This window comes from Lissotriton helveticus, chromosome 5_1 (genome assembly GCF_964261635.1).
Source record: "Lissotriton helveticus chromosome 5_1, aLisHel1.1, whole genome shotgun sequence".
Taxonomy (NCBI): Eukaryota; Metazoa; Chordata; class Amphibia; order Caudata; family Salamandridae; genus Lissotriton; species Lissotriton helveticus.
Genome location: NC_136065.1, coordinates 1,703,125,627 through 1,703,146,622, shown reverse-complemented (window position 1 = coordinate 1,703,146,622; position 20,996 = coordinate 1,703,125,627). Strand labels below are relative to the sequence as shown.

The window sequence follows — 20,996 nt, the reverse complement described above, 5'->3', positions numbered from 1 at the left end:
ATGTCTGGATCTAATATACAAAAATTCACAGATAGTGGTCAGATGGCACGCTGTGTGAAGCACAGGAGTTTACTTGAGGTGTTTTAAGTCCACCCTTAATCACATGGGCTACCACTCTTGGAAAGGATACCTATTTCCACTTCATTGGCCTCTACCCTTTTTGAGAAGCCCCCGTTTTTTCATCCCACTTAAAGCACCGTATTACCAGTAAGAAGGGAGTTAAGCATCATTAGAAGAGAACATGTGTGTGCCTTATCAGTAAAGTAGAGGGTGGGGCATCAATAGGAGCGGCCAGTGGGCTGAAAATGAAAAGGAGAGAGTTGAGTCGCCATAACATAGCAAAGAGGTTGGCATTCGGAAGAAAGAGAAGAGGTGACCATCACCTGAAGAGGCGCGAAGTGAGCCTCATAAGGGAAGGAGACAGGTGAGCATCATATGGAAAAGGAAAGCACCATCAGGATAAAGATGCAAGTGAGCATTATCAGGAAAGGAGTGCGGGTAATATCAAGAGAAGAGTTGTAGGCACAATCAGGAGAGAGGCAACAATCAAAATCAGGATGGGAAACGGGCAAGAGAAAGGCTCATTTTAGAGATTAGGAATAGACAGTGTGACCATTGTGTCCTTAACCACCTAATTAGTCTGTCCTCTCTTACAGACGGCCATCCCAGCAGGCTCCACCATGTCCCGGGCCATCCCTCCTCCACAGAGCGACATCCCACGGAACCTCAGCTACATTGCCGGACTGTACGAGCGGGCTTACTATCGTACAGCGCGGCCCAGCCTGGAGGACGCTGAAGAGGACGAGTCAGAAGATGACTCTATGGACAGTGATAGCCCGAAGAGGGCTGGCTACAGCAGGGGTCGAGATGCCAAAACTGGACCTTCATCTCCTGGCACTCGCCGGAGGGCCCGCTCAGCACCTGCTGACCGTACTCGTGCTGAGGCAGCTGCATTGCGCAGTTGCAGTCCAAACACAAGAAAGACAGTGCGTTTTGCTGATTCCCTGGGTCTAGAGTTGGCCAATGTCCGTCTCTTCAGACAGTCTGACCTGCCTCGGATACCAGCTCATGTGCAAGCCAAGCTGTACCATGATGCCATCAGTCACTTCGGGCCTTGCCAGATAGGCCTCTCTCTACAGGTATGCTACTCTCATATCACCACTGGAAATCCTTGGACGTGATGCTGGGTGGGTGAGAGAAATAGCACAATGCCTTTCCTAGGCCTAGCTGGGTACTTCCTCTAACAATGGTTCTTCAGCGTTAGATCTTTCATAGACAGCCATGCCTTTTATTATTCCATCAATCATTCAATCCAACCCAGCACACACACAAATCAATTTATAATTTAAAACATATAAAATAAGTTTAAAATTCATACATTAGATGCCTTCGCATAGATCCTTTAAAAGTAGCTCTCGTAACTGATAAATCGCAGGCTGTTTGAGCATTTTCCAGTGCAGAATTTCTTTCAAATATTTTGTGAGTGTCTTACACATAATAATTAAAATGTTTTCTGGCATTGAATATATGTTTTATACTTTAAGAATATACAGGCACATGCATCAACGATAATTGCATTCGCAAACGGTGCGAATCGCAATTTTCGACCGTTTGCGAATGCAATTATCAAAATTGGAATGCATCATGTATTTCGCAATTTTAGGAATCGTAATCATGTTGCGATTTCTAAAATTGCGATTGCATTTAAGAAATTGCAATTTCAGATTTCTTAAATGCAATGCATAATCATTTTTAAAAATTGCGAATTGGCAATTAGGAAGTGGTAAATTAGCATGAGGTTGACCCTCATGCTAATTTACCGAAAACCTTCAAACATGCACAAAAATGCATTTTTGCAAGTTGCATTTTACACACACACATGTCCTTGGGACATGTGTGTGTGTAAATTGCACTTAAGTTTAATTTCAGGGGTGCAGGGAGGCGTTCTTTGGACCCCCCCCCTGCACCCTTGAAATTGCATTTTCAATTTGCGATTCGCAAATTGAAAATCGCAAATTGTAAATGCCTTCCCATTGATTCCTATGGGCCTCTTGGCCCATAGGAATCAATGGGAAGGGTTTTCCTTAATTGCGATTCGCAAATTGTGAATTGCAATTAAGGAAAAATAAGAAATCACTAAAAAAAATGCGAATTATTCATGCATTGCCGTTTGCGAATTCTTAATTGCGATTCCTTAATTTTCGCAATTAAGGATTCCCAAACGGCAACATTGATGCATGTGGCCAAATGTTCCTAAATATAATCTGAACAAATCCAATGAAAGTGAGTGAATTTAACAACATAGGAATTTGTGCTGCTCCCGCATTCTTTATACAGCTGTAATCGTACATTAACAAACGAAATGAATCAGTGTTAAATAACCATCCATAACACCTTTTGTTTAATTTGATATAATTCAGAATACTTTTTCAGAGGAAGCACTGAAAGATCACCCACAGAGACATTCAAGTAATGTCCCTGATAGCAAGCAATGCCGAACTGGGAAACAAAACCGACCCTGGCAAAGTGTTCCGCCGGCCCCCACCTCTCCCCCCAGGCGGTTGTGGGTGCCGCCGAGCTCTTTGCGAAGGCCGATTTTCGGCCGATTTTGCAGCTATACTGCAAAAACGGCCCTGTAACAAAAACGGCCCCCAGGGGCCCCAAACCGGCCCCCCACCCATGCGGCGCACTGGGGGATTGCCCGGTGCCCGCTACGGCCATTCCGGCCCTGATAGCAAGGGTAGGGCCTTTGCCTTAAAATGAACTTGAACAATGCAATGTTACCTTCTGAAATTCACAGACAAAGTTTTACGCCTAGTCTTCAGTTCGCCAAGGACATCATGGAAAATACAAAGACTGGCTCTCAGTGGGTATCTCAGATTGCCTTGAAGCACAATATTGTGATTACAGTTTGGCCTCATCATGCACTACGTGTAAGAATGGCACCTGGTAGCAATAGGTCCCTAGTCTTCACAACTCAGCACTGTCTCTTACCCCATCCTCATCCAACAGCACCACAAGACCGCTCACCAATATGATCCATGCTCATGGGCTCAGCATCATCTCATACCAAGACGACACTCAGACGCAGGGGCGGCTCCTCCACATGGGCAGAGGCGCAATGCTCTACTGCTTTTTCGCAGTGCAAAAAGCAGAAACATAAAATGGTATTATGAATACCATTTTATGTTGCTGCTTCTCGCATCGCGATAAAGCAGAAGGCAGGGTTTGGTTGCGGGCGGGTGGGTGGCTGGGCGGTCCTGCTCCAGGCAGAGGAGGAGTGGCTTGCCCACCGTTGTGGGCGCTGACTGTTTGGTCGGCCCCAGGGCCGACCAAACCAGTCATGCTCACTATGCATTTTCTCTGTGTAGGCTGCATTCAGCCTACATAGAGAAAATGGCCACCCCATAGATGTCAGTGAGGTCGCCTCTCAGCCAATCACAACGCTGCCTTTTCAGCATTGTGATTGGCTTAGGACAGGACGGCTGCCTGTTTCCTGTGTGGAGTAGAGAGAGGAGATGCAATGCGTGACCGGAGGCGAAGGTAAGTTAAAAAAAATAATAATAATAGTAATTAACCTCTCCCCGTGTGACCCCCACACTCACCCGCAAGTCATGCCGGGCCGCGACTGCTCAGACGGCACCCAGTTCATCCTCTCTCTTTCAAAATACATCCAGAGCACGCGAACGGATTTCATTAGCTGCATGTCCAAGATCGTGAACTGGATGAGGACCAACTACTGTTTGTTAACAGCAACAAAACAGAAGTGGTCATATTCATAAATATCCACCTTCTTGCCCTCTAAGCTAGGACCGAGTCCTAGTCCTTCCAACTCAACTAGGAAATTAGGCTTCATGATCGACAACAAACTCTTGATGACCAACTAAGTGAAAGCATTCGCCTCCAGCTACTTTCACACGCTCAAGCTTGAGAAGAACGTTTTTAAATGGCTCCAGCTAGGCACCCGTAAGTCCATCACATAAGCTTTGGTCACCAGCTACGGCAGCACCCTCTGCATCTGCATCATTTCTCAACTCACCAGAGGGCTCAAAGTAATACAGAACGCTGCCGCAAGATTCACCCTCAAACTGCCTCACCCATACCACCTACTCATACATCCAAACACCACAAGGACCTCCACTGGCTCCCAATTCACAGACATGCCCTCTTCAAGCTCCTTGTACACACCTTCAGAGCAGTATACAACCAAGGCTACGTTCACCTCAACAGCTGCATCCAGCTCCACACTGTGACCAAACTCCTATGCTTGGCCAACCTTGTCTTCACCCTCATCCTCCACATCCACCAAACCAGAGCAGTAGGCAACGCTGTCTACGTTCCCCCAAATCCCGGAATGATCTCTCCTTCCATATCAGAGCTGCCAGCTCCAGCTCTGATTTCAGCAAGAAACTGAAAACCTGGATCTTCCAATAGGCCGCAGACTGGCTTGCATCCCGTTCTCAGGCGCCAGTATACCCTCCTGGGTGACATACGCACCATGCAAATAGCCATAACGTATCATAAGTCAAGGACCAATGGTTGGAGTGGCACACAGGAAAACGAACAAACAAAAGAGTTCTATGAATATAGCCTCTGTACTATACAATTCAGAATAAGTAGAGATGAGCACACACAATATCCCCCTCGAACGTGGCTCATGAAATAGTTCATAGGTACAGTCTACTAGGTCAGTCACACTGTCCCACACTCATAAAACGCAACAGTCCTTTGTAGCTTACTGTTAAAAGCATAAGCACAGTACAGCAGGTCAGCTACCAGCAATAAACATGGTTGGACAAAAGGCGGGTCTGAGGGGTCACTTCACTTTTGCTCCAGAAACAACCCCACCCTTCCCTGTTCATTGTCCTACTCAAACAGATCCTGCTGCTCCCTGGGATCTGTTTGGCAGGTGAAATTCCCTGACCCACTATCAGTGGGTCCTAAGCTGCCCTGTTTCCATTTCTTCCCCACAGAAAGGTCGGTGACTGACATTCTAAAGGGGACTAGCGTCAGAAATTGGACATACAAGAGAACCTAGCATAGCGACAGACCTACCTGACTGAGCAAGTAGCATGGCATAATGATGTCACGAGTTATAAGCTGTGTATTTACTGTGACTTCTAAACGTATCTTGAAAAAGCCAGGCTTCCAACTTCTATGCACCTTTTAGTATGAAACTTCCTCCACAGCATATTCAGCTTGCTCCTCTCTCACGAATGAAGCCATTAGCCTAACAGGGCTAGACGACTCAACATTAGGTTCCCTCTTTTGTTCACAAACAGCACACCAACACCATTCTTCTCAAGGCACTCAGCTGTTGGTGAGTGCTTCCCCACACATGACGAGGGGCCCTACAGGGGTGAGAAAAACTCCTGGTCACTGTTATAGGATAGTAACACATTCTGCTCCAACATTGGATGCGTACTTCTTTCACACACATGAATAGCCATTCAAATTCAATTTCAATCCACATCTCACTGGGCATAATGTACAAAAATCGAATTCTCCCGGAGTCTCCACCGTCCTAATCTCTAACCTCCACAGCTCCACTCTCCCCAACTGCTAGTTTCACGGGGGTGTGTCATCTGAGAGCTCTGTCACCCTATTAATCATCTCTCTCAAAGTTACTACGTCTTCCACTGCTGTCCCATCTCACCTCGTTAGCTTAATATGTATTTTATCACCTATTTCCCAGTCCGCCAAGTCCTTCTTTCACTGTGCCACTGTCGGGGTTGTGCTGACACCCAGTTTATAGGTATCCGGGGCCGCACTACTCCCAGCACAAACATCTTGGCTTCCATCTTTGTCTGCTGCCTCCTTGGGACGATGCCCAAGAGGAACAGTGTAACTGACTCTTTCAGTGTCAGCCCCGTGATACTTATCTGGTACAATACTACATCTCTCCAGCACTTCACTATATGTGTGCAAGAAATCCACTGCTACATGGCGGCATCGGCCATATGATACTGGTTAAACCAGGTATATTCTGGGGGAGTCATATACATCCTATGTAAGTAATGAAAGTGTATAAGCTTGGATTGTGCATTTGGTGGCACTTATTTTTCCTGTCTGCTAACATCAGGTCATCAGTGCTCCCAAGCATATTCTCTTTCACTCCCTCCTTTCTGCCACTAAAGGAACCTACAGTTGAGCTATCAGCCCTCTACAGCCAGCCAGTTCCAGCAGCTGTCTCAATGTGACATGTTCCTATGGCCTGGTGGGAAACGAGGGTCAGATCGCTTGTGCAGTGAGGGCCATCTTAGCGAAGACCCAGGCCCTACAACAAGCAGCTCCGGGTCCTGGGCAAAAGACGAAAAATGTTTGTTGGAAAGCATATCCAAGACCCTAATGCAGCCTCCTCTTGTCACGAACATTCAAGGTGTCTTTACTTATATTGTAAAAGGGCCTCACCACCCACAGGGGGAGGTCCTCCATGAAGATGCCCTGTGGAGGACCTTATTGACTCTTGTGCCACACCATCGCCACATGCCGGATCAGATATGGAAATTCTCTTGAAATGCCCACCGCCATTAAAAGCACCTCCAGGAGCTTGTAAGGTTCGTGTGTGGCTACCAGAAGTGCTTTTTCCCAATTCAGGCCATCGTCCAGCCAATGCACTGCATGTTGCAACTGCGTCGCAGCATAATAGAGGAACAAATCTGGCATCCCCATCCCAACTTCAGACATTGAGAGTTTAAGCATGAATAAGCACACAGACTTTGCTTGTCCCGCCACACCAAATCCATCCGCAACCTGTCCAATCGAGCAAACGTACCCGCAGGCACTAGATAAATCACATTTTGCGCAGAATGTACAAGCACTATGGCAAAAATACATCCTTGTCAGGGCACACCTCCCCATTAGAGACAGTGGAAGCATTTTCCAGAAGCCAACAGACCTTATCAGCCCATCTATCACGCTTCCCACATTTAAATCATATTGCTCCTTTCGGCCCCAGGTCAGCCATATCCCCAAGTACCGGAAAGCATCCTGCTCCCAGCAGAGTCCAATTTACAACAAGGGGTGGTGATGGACAGAGTCTCTGAATTAAGCAGAGTACTCTCACCCAGTCAAGAGATCAGGGCTAGATCCAACACCGTTTTTTAGCTCATTGCACCATCCCAGTTTCAGAACCTGGCTGTATGCAAATTAGTCTGTCCCTGGCCCAGTGCATCATGGGAACAGGGCAGACCAGACTACAAAAGCCAATTCTTACACTGGGAAGGAAACAAGCTTCCGGGGACCGGTTTCTGCCATTTCAGGCGTCTTCGGCCCGGCTTGCTTGAATCCTGATGGTGCAATGAGCAAGGGACTCACATCTGAGTATACCCTTCCACGCTTAGGGTGGACAAAATAATTTACAACAAGGGGTGGTGATGGACAGAGTCTCTGAATTAAGCAGAGTACTCTCACCCAGTCAAGAGATCAGGGCTAGATCCAACACCGTTTTTTAGCTCATTGCACCATCCCAGTTTCAGAACCTGGCTGTATGCAAATTAGTCTGTCCCTGGCCCAGTGCATCATGGGAACAGGGCAGACCAGACTACAAAAGCCAATTCTTACACTGGGAAGGAAACAAGCTTCCGGGGACCGGTTTCTGCCATTTCAGGCGTCTTCGGCCCGGCTTGCTTGAATCCTGATGGTGCAATGAGCAAGGGACTCACATCTGAGTATACCCTTCCACGCTTAGGGTGGACAAAATAATTTACAACAAGGGGTGGTGATGGACAGAGTCTCTGAATTAAGCAGAGTACTCTCACCCAGTCAAGAGATCAGGGCTAGATCCAACACCGTTTTTTAGCTCATTGCACCATCCCAGTTTCAGAACCTGGCTGTATGCAAATTAGTCTGTCCCTGGCCCAGTGCATCATGGGAACAGGGCAGACCAGACTACAAAAGCCAATTCTTACACTGGGAAGGAAACAAGCTTCCGGGGACCGGTTTCTGCCATTTCAGGCGTCTTCGGCCCGGCTTGCTTGAATCCTGATGGTGCAATGAGCAAGGGACTCACATCTGAGTATACCCTTCCACGCTTAGGGTGGACAAAATAATTTACAACAAGGGGTGGTGATGGACAGAGTCTCTGAATTAAGCAGAGTACTCTCACCCAGTCAAGAGATCAGGGCTAGATCCAACACCGTTTTTTAGCTCATTGCACCATCCCAGTTTCAGAACCTGGCTGTATGCAAATTAGTCTGTCCCTGGCCCAGTGCATCATGGGAACAGGGCAGACCAGACTACAAAAGCCAATTCTTACACTGGAAAGGAAACAAGCTTCCGGGGACCGGTTTCTGCCATTTCAGGCGTCTTCGGCCCGGCTTGCTTGAATCCTGATGGTGCAATGAGCAAGGGACTCATATCTGAGTATACCCTTCCACGCTTAGGGTGGACAAAATATTTTACAACAAGGGGTGGTGATGGACAGAGTCTCTGAATTAAGCAGAGTACTCTCACCCAGTCAAGAGATCAGGGCTAGATCCAACACCGTTTTTTAGCTCATTGCACCATCCCAGTTTCAGAACCTGGCTGTATGCAAATTAGTCTGTCCCTGGCCCAGTGCATCATGGGAACAGGGCAGACCAGACTACAAAAGCCAATTCTTACACTGGGAAGGGAACAAGCTTCCGGGGACCGGTTTCTGCCATTTCAGGCGTCTTCGGCCCGGCTTGCTTGAATCCTGATGGTGCAATGAGCAAGGGACTCACATCTGAGTATACCCTTCCACGCTTAGGGTGGACAAAATAATTTACAACAAGGGGTGGTGATGGACAGAGTCTCTGAATTAAGCAGAGTACTCTCACCCAGTCAAGAGATCAGGGCTAGATCCAACACCGTTTTTAGCTCATTGCACCATCCCAGTTTCAGAACCTGGCTGTATGCAAATTAGTCTGTCCCTGGCCCAGTGCATCATGGGAACAGGGCAGACCAGACTACAAAAGCCAATTCTTACACTGGGAAGGAAACAAGCTTCCGGGGACCGGTTTCTGCCATTTCAGGCGTCTTCGTGCCACACCATCGCCACATGCCGGATCAGATATGGAAATTCTCTTGAAATGCCCACCGCCATTAAAAGCACCTCCAGGAGCTTGTAAGGTTCGTGTGTGGCTACCAGAAGTGCTTTTTCCCAATTCAGGCCATCGTCCAGCCAATGCACTGCATGTTGCAACTGCGTCGCAGCATAATAGAGGAACAAATCTGGCATCCCCATCCCAACTTCAGACATTGAGAGTTTAAGCATGAATAAGCACACAGACTTTGCTTGTCCCGCCACACCAAATCCATCCGCAACCTGTCCAATCGAGCAAACGTACCCGCAGGCACTAGATAAATCACATTTTGCGCAGAATGTACAAGCACTATGGCAAAAATACATCCTTGTCAGGGCAGACCTCCCCATTAGAGACAGTGGAAGCATTTTCCAGAAGCCAACAGACCTTATCAGCCCATCTATCACGCTTCCCACATTTAAATCATATTGCTCCTTTCGGCCCCAGGTCAGCCATATCCCCAAGTACCGGAAAGCATCCTGCTCCCAGCAGAGTCCAAGGCCCTTCGGCAAACAGGCTCCCTCCCATCACACTCCACCTACTGGTCCCTGACGCCTCAGCAAAGTCATGCATTACCTCAAAGAGCAGGGACACCGAATGCACTGGGTCCTGAAGAAAAACCGTGACATCTGCATACATTGAGACTATATGGACTGCATTAGCTGCCTGTATGCTCCACTGTCTTAGGTACACCAGAAGGTGGCAGGCCAGTGGTTCCACCGGTAGTGAAAATAGCACTGGGGACAGAGAGCAACCCTGTCTAGTTCCCTTGCCCATGCACCATGGGTCAGAAATTAAGTTTTCTGTTCGGACTGTAGCCACTGGGTCAGTGTGTAATACCTTAACCGATCTGATAAACTCAGAACCAAAACCCATTCGGTGCATAATTGTCACATATAATTACAACCCACCGTGTCAGGCTCCAAATCCAATGTACCCAATGCCAGGCCATGTTCCGGTTATGCAACCATTTGCATGACATGGGACAGACGCCTGATAATATACATTGCGCTTCTTCCTGGGATAAAACCCTTTTGGTCAGAGTGGACCAGCTCGCATACCATCCAGAGTAGACTGTTCACCAGAACTTTACACACCAACCTGACACCTGCATTTAGCATAGATAATGGTGTATAAGAGGTGATGTGTGTCAGGTCTCTGCTTCCCTTGGGAATCAGCACCATCACAGCTCCACCCATAGTCTGCGGGAGCACTCCCCTTTCTGATGCCTTCATAAACTCCCCCAGGAATGTCTCAAGGATTGAATCAGGTAAAGCTTGATACAGATCCGCTGGCAGCCCATCCGCTCCTAGCATCTTACCTCACATAGTCTCAGAGAGCGCCTTCTTGAATTCCTATACCTCAAGTGGGCTATCAAGGCTGCACCTTTGTTCCTTTGTGTGTTTCATCAACTCTGTTCCATTTAGCAACCTCTCCAAGGAATCCTCTGACAACTCATAAGTTCTCCGACAACTCATAAATTCTGCAAGTACGCACAACATGCAATATTTATCTTATTCCTAGCTATGAGGGTAGCCCTGCTCTCCCTCTGCAAGGGCAATATATGTGTGTAGGGCTTCTCTCTGACAACTATTCCAGCAGTTTCTCAGATCTGTCACCCTCTCGGAACAGTCTCCGTCTGTATTGTGTGTGTATTTACCCAGCCTTGTCCATACCTCTTCCACCTGTCTAGTGCTATCCAATAGTCGCCGGGACCCATCTAGCTCATTCGCAGGGTGATACCTCAGGCTTGTCTGTTCCATCTCTAGATCTGTTAGTTCTTGGTCCATCTGCCTGGGTACTCCAATCACCTGAGCCATACACTACCCTCTTAATGCAACCATTTAAGCCTCCCACTCCACCGCTCTGCTATCCGTAGTGCCCCGATCCTCCACCTCTCCAAGTGGAATGTTGCTCATCAGGACGGCTTTGGCCATGCTTGCCCTCGTGAAATGGGTCTCAGTGTTAGTCTTCTGTTAACAGAAATCGATCTACCATTGTCTGCAATGATGTGCCTTGGAGTGCAAAACAGATAGCGATGTTGTTATCTGTTGATGTAAAAATGAACGTTTTTTTCACTTCAGTCATATGTAAATCTGCTCTACTAAATAAGATAGGACATTTTTAAAAAGCTGATGCTTGTATTGTGTTTTTGATCGGTTGAAATAAAGTTGAAACAATTTACGTGATTAATTTGGAATTAATCCCACAGAATAAATCTTTGTGGAAAACGCCAAGAGGTACATTCATTTGAAGTGTTATTTCTCACTAGGGGCCTCATATTGAAGGGGGGGGGGGCTGGTTTTTGTTCCAGCAAGTCTTTAGCTCGTTAGTCCTCTGCACTTTCCCTATCCCAGGAATTCTCTAGCGCCAAGAAACTGCACAGTGTATGAGCGCTTTACAAATTATTATAAATTCAAGGGTTATTGGGAGTTAAAAACAAAAAAATTGGCAAAGGTCTGGAACACCCTATTTTTGAACCCACCACCACATTTATAATTCTGCGGTTTGCATTTTTTCTGATGGCTTAACCATCACCGCCGGTGGTAACATCCTTCCTTTGAACCCAGCACACATGAAAATGGTGTTAAAGGGACCGCTCAGTTAAGGACCACCCATCCAACGCCATTACCACTTGTATCCATTCTTTCAGGACCGCCACTGAAACAATGGCATCTCTAGTAGTCACACCCAAGCTGCAAGAACACCCCCAGTGCATTGGTAGTGGAAAGTGACTTTCAATTGGTGTTCCAGCTCGTGGATTTACAAATGTGACAACAGCTCTGCGCTCCATACTTACCCCCCCAAAAGGGCTCTTGCCATATGTCTGTGTGAGGTTCTTGCAGAAGAAAAACGCCTGTGCAGGCAACTCAAAAAGTTGTCATAATGGCTGTTTTGTGAATCGGCTACAAAACTTAAATGAATCCATATCTTTCTTACTCAATTCTAAACAGCACTTATCATTCAGAATTTCAGTTTTTTTAATGCATGGGTTCAGGGGTTCACTTAATTATCCTTGCTACCATAATATTGATCTTTCAAAATGTAAGAGGGGTCCTGATCGCTGGGAGAGCCCGGTTCTGGCTCTTTCTCCTATAATGTGTAGAAAATCGAAAAGGGAATAATACATCTGCCTGCCTTCATCTGTGACGGATGAAAGTAGGCCACTGAAAGACAAAGGATTCGATTAGGGATAAAACAGAAATGCTTTGCAGGTAAGAGAATGACGACTGTGTTTGGCTACCTTACATATTCAGTAAGTGACTGTCTGAATAGGGAGCCACAGCACTTTATCTTAGAGTGTCTGTGCTCCCATGTCAGTAGACAAAGAGAAAGCCAAAATGTTAGGGTCCTTCTGGCTCCTGGTTGGTGAGATTTAAGAAAGAGGTAGCAGTTCTGCCAGATCTTCAAACTTATAACATAACTACATTCTGTATTTTGGAAAATAACCTTGAATGTTTTACAGTGCATCGCAGAAAAAAAAACAGCTTGCTAAATGTTTTTTTCTTCATTTTCTCTCTCTCCCCCTGCCCTTACTCCCATCCTGCCACCTACACTGTTTCACTCAATCACTATTTCACTCCCTTCCCCCACCACTTGCTCCTTACATTCTTTCCTCTTTTTTCTCCTAATTTTCTCTTTCCCCCTTTCACGTCACTAAAATTACGATCCTGTACTCTTCTTTATCCTTCCCTCAATAACTTCCTACCATCATTCACACCTTCTCCATCCTCTACCGTCTCTTCTTTTCATTCTTTACGATTTTCAATTTTTTCGTTAATCCCTCACATTCCTCCTTTCCTTCTTCACTTTGTTCAATATACTTTTTCTTTCTCCTTCCTTTGTTCCTTTCCCTTCCCTCTACTTTGTTTAATAATATCCCTTTGTACCACTTGTCTCCCTCCCTCTTTTGTATCCTGTTCCCCTTCATCATTTCACATTTCTCGTCCGTTCAATTTCTTTTCCTTCTATTCTCCCCGCCCTCTTTTCCCATGCTCTTCCTCCTCTTTTCTGCCATTGCACTTTTCCCCTTCTTGTTTTTTTGTTGTTTTGCTTTTTTTCTTCTTTGACTCGCTTCATTATTTGACCTGTTCCCCCGTTGCTCCTTGCTCCGTTTCTTTTTTCCAATCTTTCTTTCCTTTCTTTACTCCTACACTGTCTCATTTCTGTAAGCTAACTTGTGCATCCCCTCCCCCTTTCTCTATCACTTTCTCTCTCTACACACAAACACACACACACACATATATACATATATTTATATGCACACGAATGCTACTTTCCTTACTTCACTATATTTTCTACCTCCCATCCTCCTTCATTGTTTTGCCCCTATTATTTCCTTCTCTATTCTTGTTGCCTCCATTTCCTTTCCTGCTTCACTTCTTCCCATTATTTGTTCTTACTGCCCTTTATGTTTTTCCTGCCTCTTTTAACTTCATTTATGTTTTCTCCCCGTACTGCCATACATTGTTGCTTTTGTATTTCTATTTCTTTCCTTGCCAAATTGCGCCTTTACCTTCTTTTCTATCCGGTATGCCTTCCTTACCCTTTACTTAAATTCTCTTTTAATTTTTCTTTATTTTCTTTCTTCCTTCTGTCCTTCTTCCCTTCCATCTTCCTCCTCTCCCCTACTTTCTTTCTTCCTCCATTACTTCTTTTCTCCCTCCATGTTTCCTCTGCCATTTTTTCGCCCTCTTATTTCCTCATTTTCTCCATTTATTTCCCCATTCGTTCTACCTTTCATTTTTTTGCTTTTCTTTTATTCCCCTACCCCCTCCCTTTATTCACTTACTCATTCTCCCTTTCTTGTTTCCTCTATTCCTTCCTGCCTTTCCTATTTCTTCCTTACTTCCTCACCTGCTTATTCACTTCCTTATCTCTACCTGCCTCTTCATTCAACAAACACCATTACCATAATCTATATACTCCTGCATTTCTGCCCCTCACTTCCCATTGTTTCCTGTACCCATTTTATTCCTTCTGTTCCTCTCCTTCATGTCTTCCTTCCTTTGTTCATCCTGCTTTTACCTTCCCTTTCCACGTGTCTATTGTTTTATCTTCAATGTACTTATTTCTCCTATTTTCCCCTTCCTACTTCTATTCTGATTCCTTTTTTGAATTTTCCCTGCCCCTCTCTATTCTCATCATTCTCTCATTTCCACCTACATTTCTCCTCCACATCTTTCTTCTCATTGTTACTCCCCCAATGTCACCGTTCCCATTTCACTCCCTGACTTATTATACCTGTCCAAATCCCCTCTTCATTTTCCTACACTTCACACACATTTTCTGCTTTCCTGTCACCCATTTCTCCTTTCCCTCTCAACAATGTTTCATTCCATCTGCCTTCCATATCCTTCCTTTCCACTCCTGCTTGGCCTCCCTTAGGATTCCGCTCCCCGCTCAGTGGGCATCCTTGAGCCCACCTTCCCTGATCCAGGCCTGGACCCATGTTTCGTGGAGCGGGTCTGTGCTCAGAAAGTGTGCTTGGAGAGCGCCCGTGTTGAGAGTTTCTTCATCTCAGGCTGGGTACGTGTGCTGAACATGGCCTTTGAAAAGCAGGTTGGTGTGCGCTACACTACAGACAACTGGACCACACACCATGATACCCGCGCAGCCTATGTGCCTCGGCCTGCATATGCCGGTGTCCCTCCTCCACGTACCGACCGCTTCACATTCCGCTTGCCACTCCCTGTTTGCCTTGGTCCTGATGGTTCCATGCAGTTTGCCATATGCTATCAAGTAGGTGCTGAAGAATACTGGGACAACAATGGCGGTTCCAACTACTGCCTACGAGCCCAGGGCAGTGAGCCATCACCTCCCAGAGGAACTGAAAATGGTTGGGTGCACTTTATCTAGGCCATTGGCAAGTCATGTGGTGGGAACTTAAGTGGAGGGAGAATGTATCCCTCTGTAAACACCCTACTTACCTAAATCTGGCGCAATTCATGGATTAAGGGAATGTGCAAAAAAACAGAAGAAATATTGTCTTAATCGTACCCCTTGCAAGAGAACTCTACCTGTTTTGAAACGTACCACAAACATGGAGTTGTGATCTCAGAGTTATTTACCACAAACCTGATTTATCTTGAGTCGGGGTAATACACAAATGAAGGGAATGTGGTGCGAGACATTAAGCTGTGACCCAAAATTTCCCTTCCCCAAAATCCTATAAATTTGAATCACACCTCTGATGGATTAAAAAAGAGGTGAGGAAAGAGAGCTGAAAGAGAAGCATATATGGGGATAATGAATGGCAGTCATAAAACAGGTAGAGTTTTACCAGTCTCACAATCCAAAGTATTCCTCTCTCCTTTTTCTTATTCCCCATTCTTACTCTTTTTATTCTTACTCTTTTTAAACTCTCACCTTGTATCTGAAAACGCCTTCATAAATCATAAGATACCTGACGTATCTAACAAGCATTTGATGAGTAAAAATATTTTATGTCATATTGGAGAAGCCTGTGAGAAATATGAAAGGGTGTTGAGTGATCTAAGAAGTTTTGAAACCATGACTTGCTTTGAATGATTAGTAAAAGTTCTTGATTTTTCTGAACAGTCCTTACTTCTTCAAAAGCAGCAGTGGTACTGATTAATAAAAGGTGTCTTTGGTTTATCGGAGTAGCCTCCATTTATCAGAGAAGCGATTTACAAAGCTACATCCTCAGTTTATCAAAGAAATCAAGGTTTTCCAATAAAGAATTTTGAGCTATCTGAGAATTTTTCAGTTTTAAAGACATAGTAGATTTTCTCAATCAATCAATCAGAAGTTTGTATAGTGCAGCTACTCACCCTTGAGTGTCTCAAGGGACTGGAGGAGCGGAGGTAGCTACTGATCCGTCTGGGTGCGGAGGTTCATTCAAAGAGCCATGTCTATAGGTCTTTCCTGAATTGGGTCACAAAAAGTGATTGCCTGAGGTGGAGGGCAGAGTGTTCCAGGTCTTGGCAACGAGGTAGGAGAAGGATCTTCCTCCAGTTCTGGTCTTGTGAATCCGTGGGGCGGTGGCCAGGGCAAGTTGGGCTGAGCGAAGTTGGCTGGCGGCACGTGGAATGAGAAGCAGTTGTTCAGATATGGTGGTCCTGTGTCGTGGAGAGCTTAGTAGGAATGTTCGTGAGCTTGAGGTTGGTTCTCTTGTTGATTGGGAGCCAGTGGAGTTGTCAGAGGTGTTCTGTGATGTGGCTGCTGTTGGGTATGTCGAGGACCAGTCTGGCTGTGGCGCTTTGGGCGCTCTGTAGTTTTCTGAGCTGTTTCTGGGTGACGCAGGTGTAGAGTGTATTGCCGTAGTCAAGTCTGTTGGTGATGAGTGCATCTTTCTGGATTCTGTGGGTATCCATCTGAATGTATTTATAAGCAGGCAGCACGTGTGAAAGCAGGATGAGGATTCTGCATTGATTTGGTGGTTCATTGTTAGCAAGGAATCCAGTATAATGCAGAGGTTGCGTGCATGGTTCACAGTGATGAGAGAGGTCCCCAGTGCGACAGGCCACCGGGAGTTGTCCCAGGCTGAGGGGGCGGATCCCAGGATGAGTACTACAGTCTTTTCCAAGTTGAGCTTGAGGCAGCTTCATCCAGGTGGCAACGGCCTTCATTCCGCTGTGAATGTTGATTCTGGTGCTGTAGGTTTGTTGGTGAGGGAGAGGATCAGCGGGTGTCATCAGTGTAGGAGACAGTGTTGAGTCCTTGGTTTCTGATGATGGCTGCAAGGGGGGCCATGTAGATGTTGAAGAGGGTGGGGCTCAGGGAGAAGCCCTGGGGCACTCCACAGCTGGTATCTGTTGGTTCAGGGGTAGTCTGACTCGCTGTGTACAGCCGGTAAGAAAGGAGTGGATCCAGTCCAGTGCCTTGTTGCGGGTGCCGGCTTTGAGGATGCTCATGATTAGAGTGTGGTGGGAGATGGTGTTGAAGGCAACCGAGAGGTCCAGTAGGATGAGGGTTGTGGTTTTGCACTGGTCAAGGAGGGAGTGTATGTCGTCGAGTAGTGCGGTCTCTGTGCCATGGGTGCTTTGGAAGGCAGATTGGGAGGTGTCAAGGATGTGGTTCTCTTCGATGAACTCGGAGAGTTTGGCATTGATGGCCTTTTTGATTACCTTGGCTGGGAGGGGAGGAGGAAGATGGGTCTGAAGTTCTTGAGGTCTGTCGGGTCGGCGGATGGCTTCTTCAGGAGGGGGTTGATCTCGGTGTGTTTCCAATCGGGGAAGGTGGCAGTTTCGATGGAGCAGTTGATGTTGTGGCAAATCTCAGGGGCAATGGAGGCGGCTGCTCTCTGGAAGATGTGATACAGACAAGGATCCTATGGGGCTTTGGAGTGGATGCTCTTCATGGTTTTGAGTTTGTCGTCTGTGGTGAGCGGAGTCCAGTTGAGCACGATCTGTTGAGGTGCGGCATGGTTGCGTGCCGTGGTAGCGGGAGTTGTGTCAGGGTGTTGGGTGTCGAAGCTTTCGTAGATCCTCCTGATCATGTGGTGGAAGAAGGTGCTGAGTTTGTTGCAGAGGTCTTGGGAGGGTGGGACATCTGTGGTCTCGCTGTTGGCCTGGCGAACACCTTGACGATGGCAAAGAGTTCTTTGCTGTGTGTGCGTTGATGTTGATTCTATCTTGGAGGGCCATTTTCTATGTGGTTTTGAAGAGAAGGTGGTGTGCATTGACGGCGGTTAAAAAGGTTGCGTGGGTTTCTGGAGCTTTGTTGTTCCTCCATCTTTTCTCAAGTTGTCTGTAGGTGCGTCTGGACCTGTGGAGGGTGGGGGTGAACCAGCTGGCTTTCTTGGAGTGTTGCTTACCAGGTATCTTCTTGAAGAGTGTCAGAGTGTTAGCGCAGTTGGAGATCCATTGGTGAAGGTTGCGTGCTGTGGTGTTGGCCTCTGCTGGTGTTGGCGGTGTGGTCATGCTGAGAAAGTTGAAGAGAAGTTCTTTGGTGGCCTTGTTCAAGCTACGACGGGGACAGGTCAGTGAGGGCGGTGGTGAACAGTGGGAATGGCAAAGGCGAAGTGCACAAAGTGATGGTCGGTCCAGAGGAGTTTGGTGGTGTGGCTGTAGGTGATGTTCCCGCTGGCGGAGAAAACGGCATTGAGCGTGTGTCCGGCTGTGTGGGTCTGTGCAGTAACTTGCTGCTTGAGTCCGATGGTGGCGAGGTACTCCAGTAGGGAAGCTATGTTCTTTTCACTGGGGTTGGCCAGGTGGAAGTTGAGATCTCTGAGTAGGATGTAATCGGTGGATGCGAGAGTCTGGTGTGCAATTAGGTTCACAATGGTGTTGGTGAGCCGGGAGACCTTTCGACGAGGGTACTGAAGAGGGTAGCGTTGGGGTTGGTCTGAATCTGATGTCTTAAGTGTTTCAAAAGATGTTATGGGAACATCATTGATTTATAATATGTTTAATTGGTTTCGTCTTTATTTACTCATTATTATAGGAAAAGTAATTTATAAAGTCATTGAAGTCAAATGTTTATCAGAAACATTCTTGTTTTATCTCATAGGTTCCTAATGTATCAGGGAGTTCATTAACTAGTCAAATGTTCAGATTGATCAGAGAAGTTTTTGGTTTATCATTTAGGTAATTTATTTATTAGACAAGTCCTTACTTTAAAAAATCATTGATTCATTTGAGTTCTTTATTTATTTGAAAATCTCTAGATTCATGCCAGAAGCCCTGTATTTAACTAAGATGTTTTTTTATTAATCAACAAACTCATTTATTTATTGGAAAATCCTTGGATTCTTCTTGGATTAACTTGCTTTGTCTGAGAAAAAATTGATACGTCAGAGACATCATTAATGTATTTAAATGTGCTTAATTTATTTGAGAGGTAAATTATTTAGAAATATTATTGATCATGTATCACTGAAGTACTTCATTTATTAGTAAAAGTTTGATTTTTAAAGAATCTGTTCCTCCGAAATCATTCGCCCACATATTATCTGAAATATCATAGAAGTCTTGGTTAATCAGAGAAGTTATTGAAATAACTGAGTAGAATTTGAAATATAGGAGAACTCCTTGAGACCTTTGAAAAGCCTCAAAATGATACGCAAAAAGTTCTTGAGTTATATGAAGAGTCGTTAATCTTAAAGAAAGCTACTGGTGAAATGTTTACACAAAATCTTATGATACACGTAAACTTGTGAAGCTATAAAGAGGTGGTTCATATATAAGAAATATCCTATGGTTATATGAAAAGTCTTTTAGTTATAAGAACAGTCATTGTCTTACATGTATTGTAATGTATTAATAGAAAGGTTTAAAACAGATGACAAGTCATTAAAATATACCAAAAGTTCTTATGTGTATGAACTGACCGTAAATCCCATTAAACGTCCTTGTGATATATTTATACAAATTTTCTATTGTGTATGAAAAGTTCTTATGTGAATATTTGTTAAGTTATATGAAAAGTCACTGGGGTATGTTTTTGCAAAGTATTTGAGATACATGAAAGGTCCTTGAGATATGAGGGAATTCTCTTGGTTGTTTGAAAGATTCCTGAGTTATATGAAATGTCCCTGAGATTTATGAACAGTAAATGTATAAGTTATTTAGAAATTTCTTTAGTTACATGGAGAGTCCTAAAATATATGACATGTTTGAGATGTATAAACATTTCTTGGAATGTTCTTTTAAATACAAAAAATTGTTTAAGTGTACGAAAAATCACTGAGCAATCATATACTCCAAAACGCAACAAATGGGTTAACAAAATAATGTATTTGCACACTTGTATTACTGAACTAAAGAATTGTCCAGTATTTTTAAAAACTCAAAAGACTACTCCACTGTAAATGTTCTTATTTGTCGAATTTCCTCTGCCCATTGATATTTGGGGCAAATTCCCCTAATGAGGTATGATTTAAAGTTATGCTATAGAGTCAGTTCTTCCCTCTTATCCCAGGGGGCTCCTAAAAAGATTCCACAGAGCAGTGCACCATCCACCCAATACTGGATGCCAAAAAATGCATATATGTTTTGCACAAGATCAGACTCTATGCCCAGTCTGGAAGCACCCCATATTGAGGCCATACACTATGAGGGGCAAAGGGGAAGAGAAGAATACAGACGCTGAAGTACTGTTGCGCTCCTTCTGACAAGTCAGTATGACTATAGGCAGTCACTTTCAGTTCTACAATTCTGGGTGCTCTAGGTTAGTGACCTACCTGCGAAACTTATCTTTGAGTGTGTCACATGTCAAGGTTACCTAAGAAAAACATTTAGCCCTGAGGCAGGGCCAATAACATCACTATTTCACCTGTTTCAATGCTGATATAGCTGAATTTGAGTTTGTGAAATCCACAGCTGGTGTATCCAAACAGCTGCTACCGGTTGTATTGGAGCTCTTTACACGGAAGGTGGATGCCTCTGGAAGGCCTTCAGGTCATGCTAGTACCTCCAATATATCTCTTAACAGCTAATTCACATGGGTCATTGTTGGCTGTTCAAGAGCAGCGTGGCTAGGGAAAAATCAGTACAAAATCAAGCAAGTGTCTCTGTAATGCCGGTTTGGCTGGGGCACATTCAATCACATGTCAGGAAAATGTATGGCACTGTCCATTTTATGTCTAGGTCAGTACCTTTAAAATGCTGCAGGACTGATATGGAGTCGGTCATATGTCCAGCCTGGCTCTCTGAAAGGTTGGTGAATCTTAGTCAGAGCTGACTGGACATTCGGTTGATGCCTTTGAATGGGTGACAGGACCTGGGTAGTTAATTATCAATCGGGCAGTGCTTCTGGAATGTTTGAAGGGACATGGCATCATCTGCCATGTAGCAAGCCTTTGAAACTTAAAGGAGTTAGTAACATATCGAACAAGTATTTCTTTAATGCTAGAGGGGTTGTTGATTAGACATTATTGGCACGGCTCTAGGACAACACGTCTGTATGAAAGGTCTGTAGAGCTAGGGAACAAGATAGCACTGTACATATTAAATTGCATAGACAAACACATCCAAGTCATACCAG

General features: G+C 45.2%; 1 protein-coding gene across 1 annotated transcript; it reads left to right on the top strand.

Moving 5' to 3' along the window:
* Positions 1–680: 680 nt before the first annotated feature.
* On the top strand, positions 681–19,614 carry PPP1R3E (protein phosphatase 1 regulatory subunit 3E). Its single transcript, XM_078641364.1, has 2 exons — positions 681–1,139; positions 14,436–19,614. Exons 1-2 carry the CDS (start codon positions 681–683, stop codon positions 14,904–14,906), a joined length of 930 nt encoding a protein of 309 aa, XP_078497490.1. The 3' UTR covers positions 14,907–19,614.
* The last annotated feature ends 1,382 nt before the right edge of the window (positions 19,615–20,996 follow it).

What these genes read in the sequence shown, in the direction of transcription:
- PPP1R3E (XM_078641364.1), top strand. Translation starts at nt 681, where the DNA reads ATGTCCCGGGCCATCCCTCCTCCACAGAGCGACATCCCACGGAACCTC. An exon ending in AGATAGGCCTCTCTCTACAG is followed by an intron (nt 1,140 to 14,435) that starts GTATGCTACTCT and finishes GGCCTCCCTTAG; the next exon opens with GATTCCGCTCCCCGCTCAGT.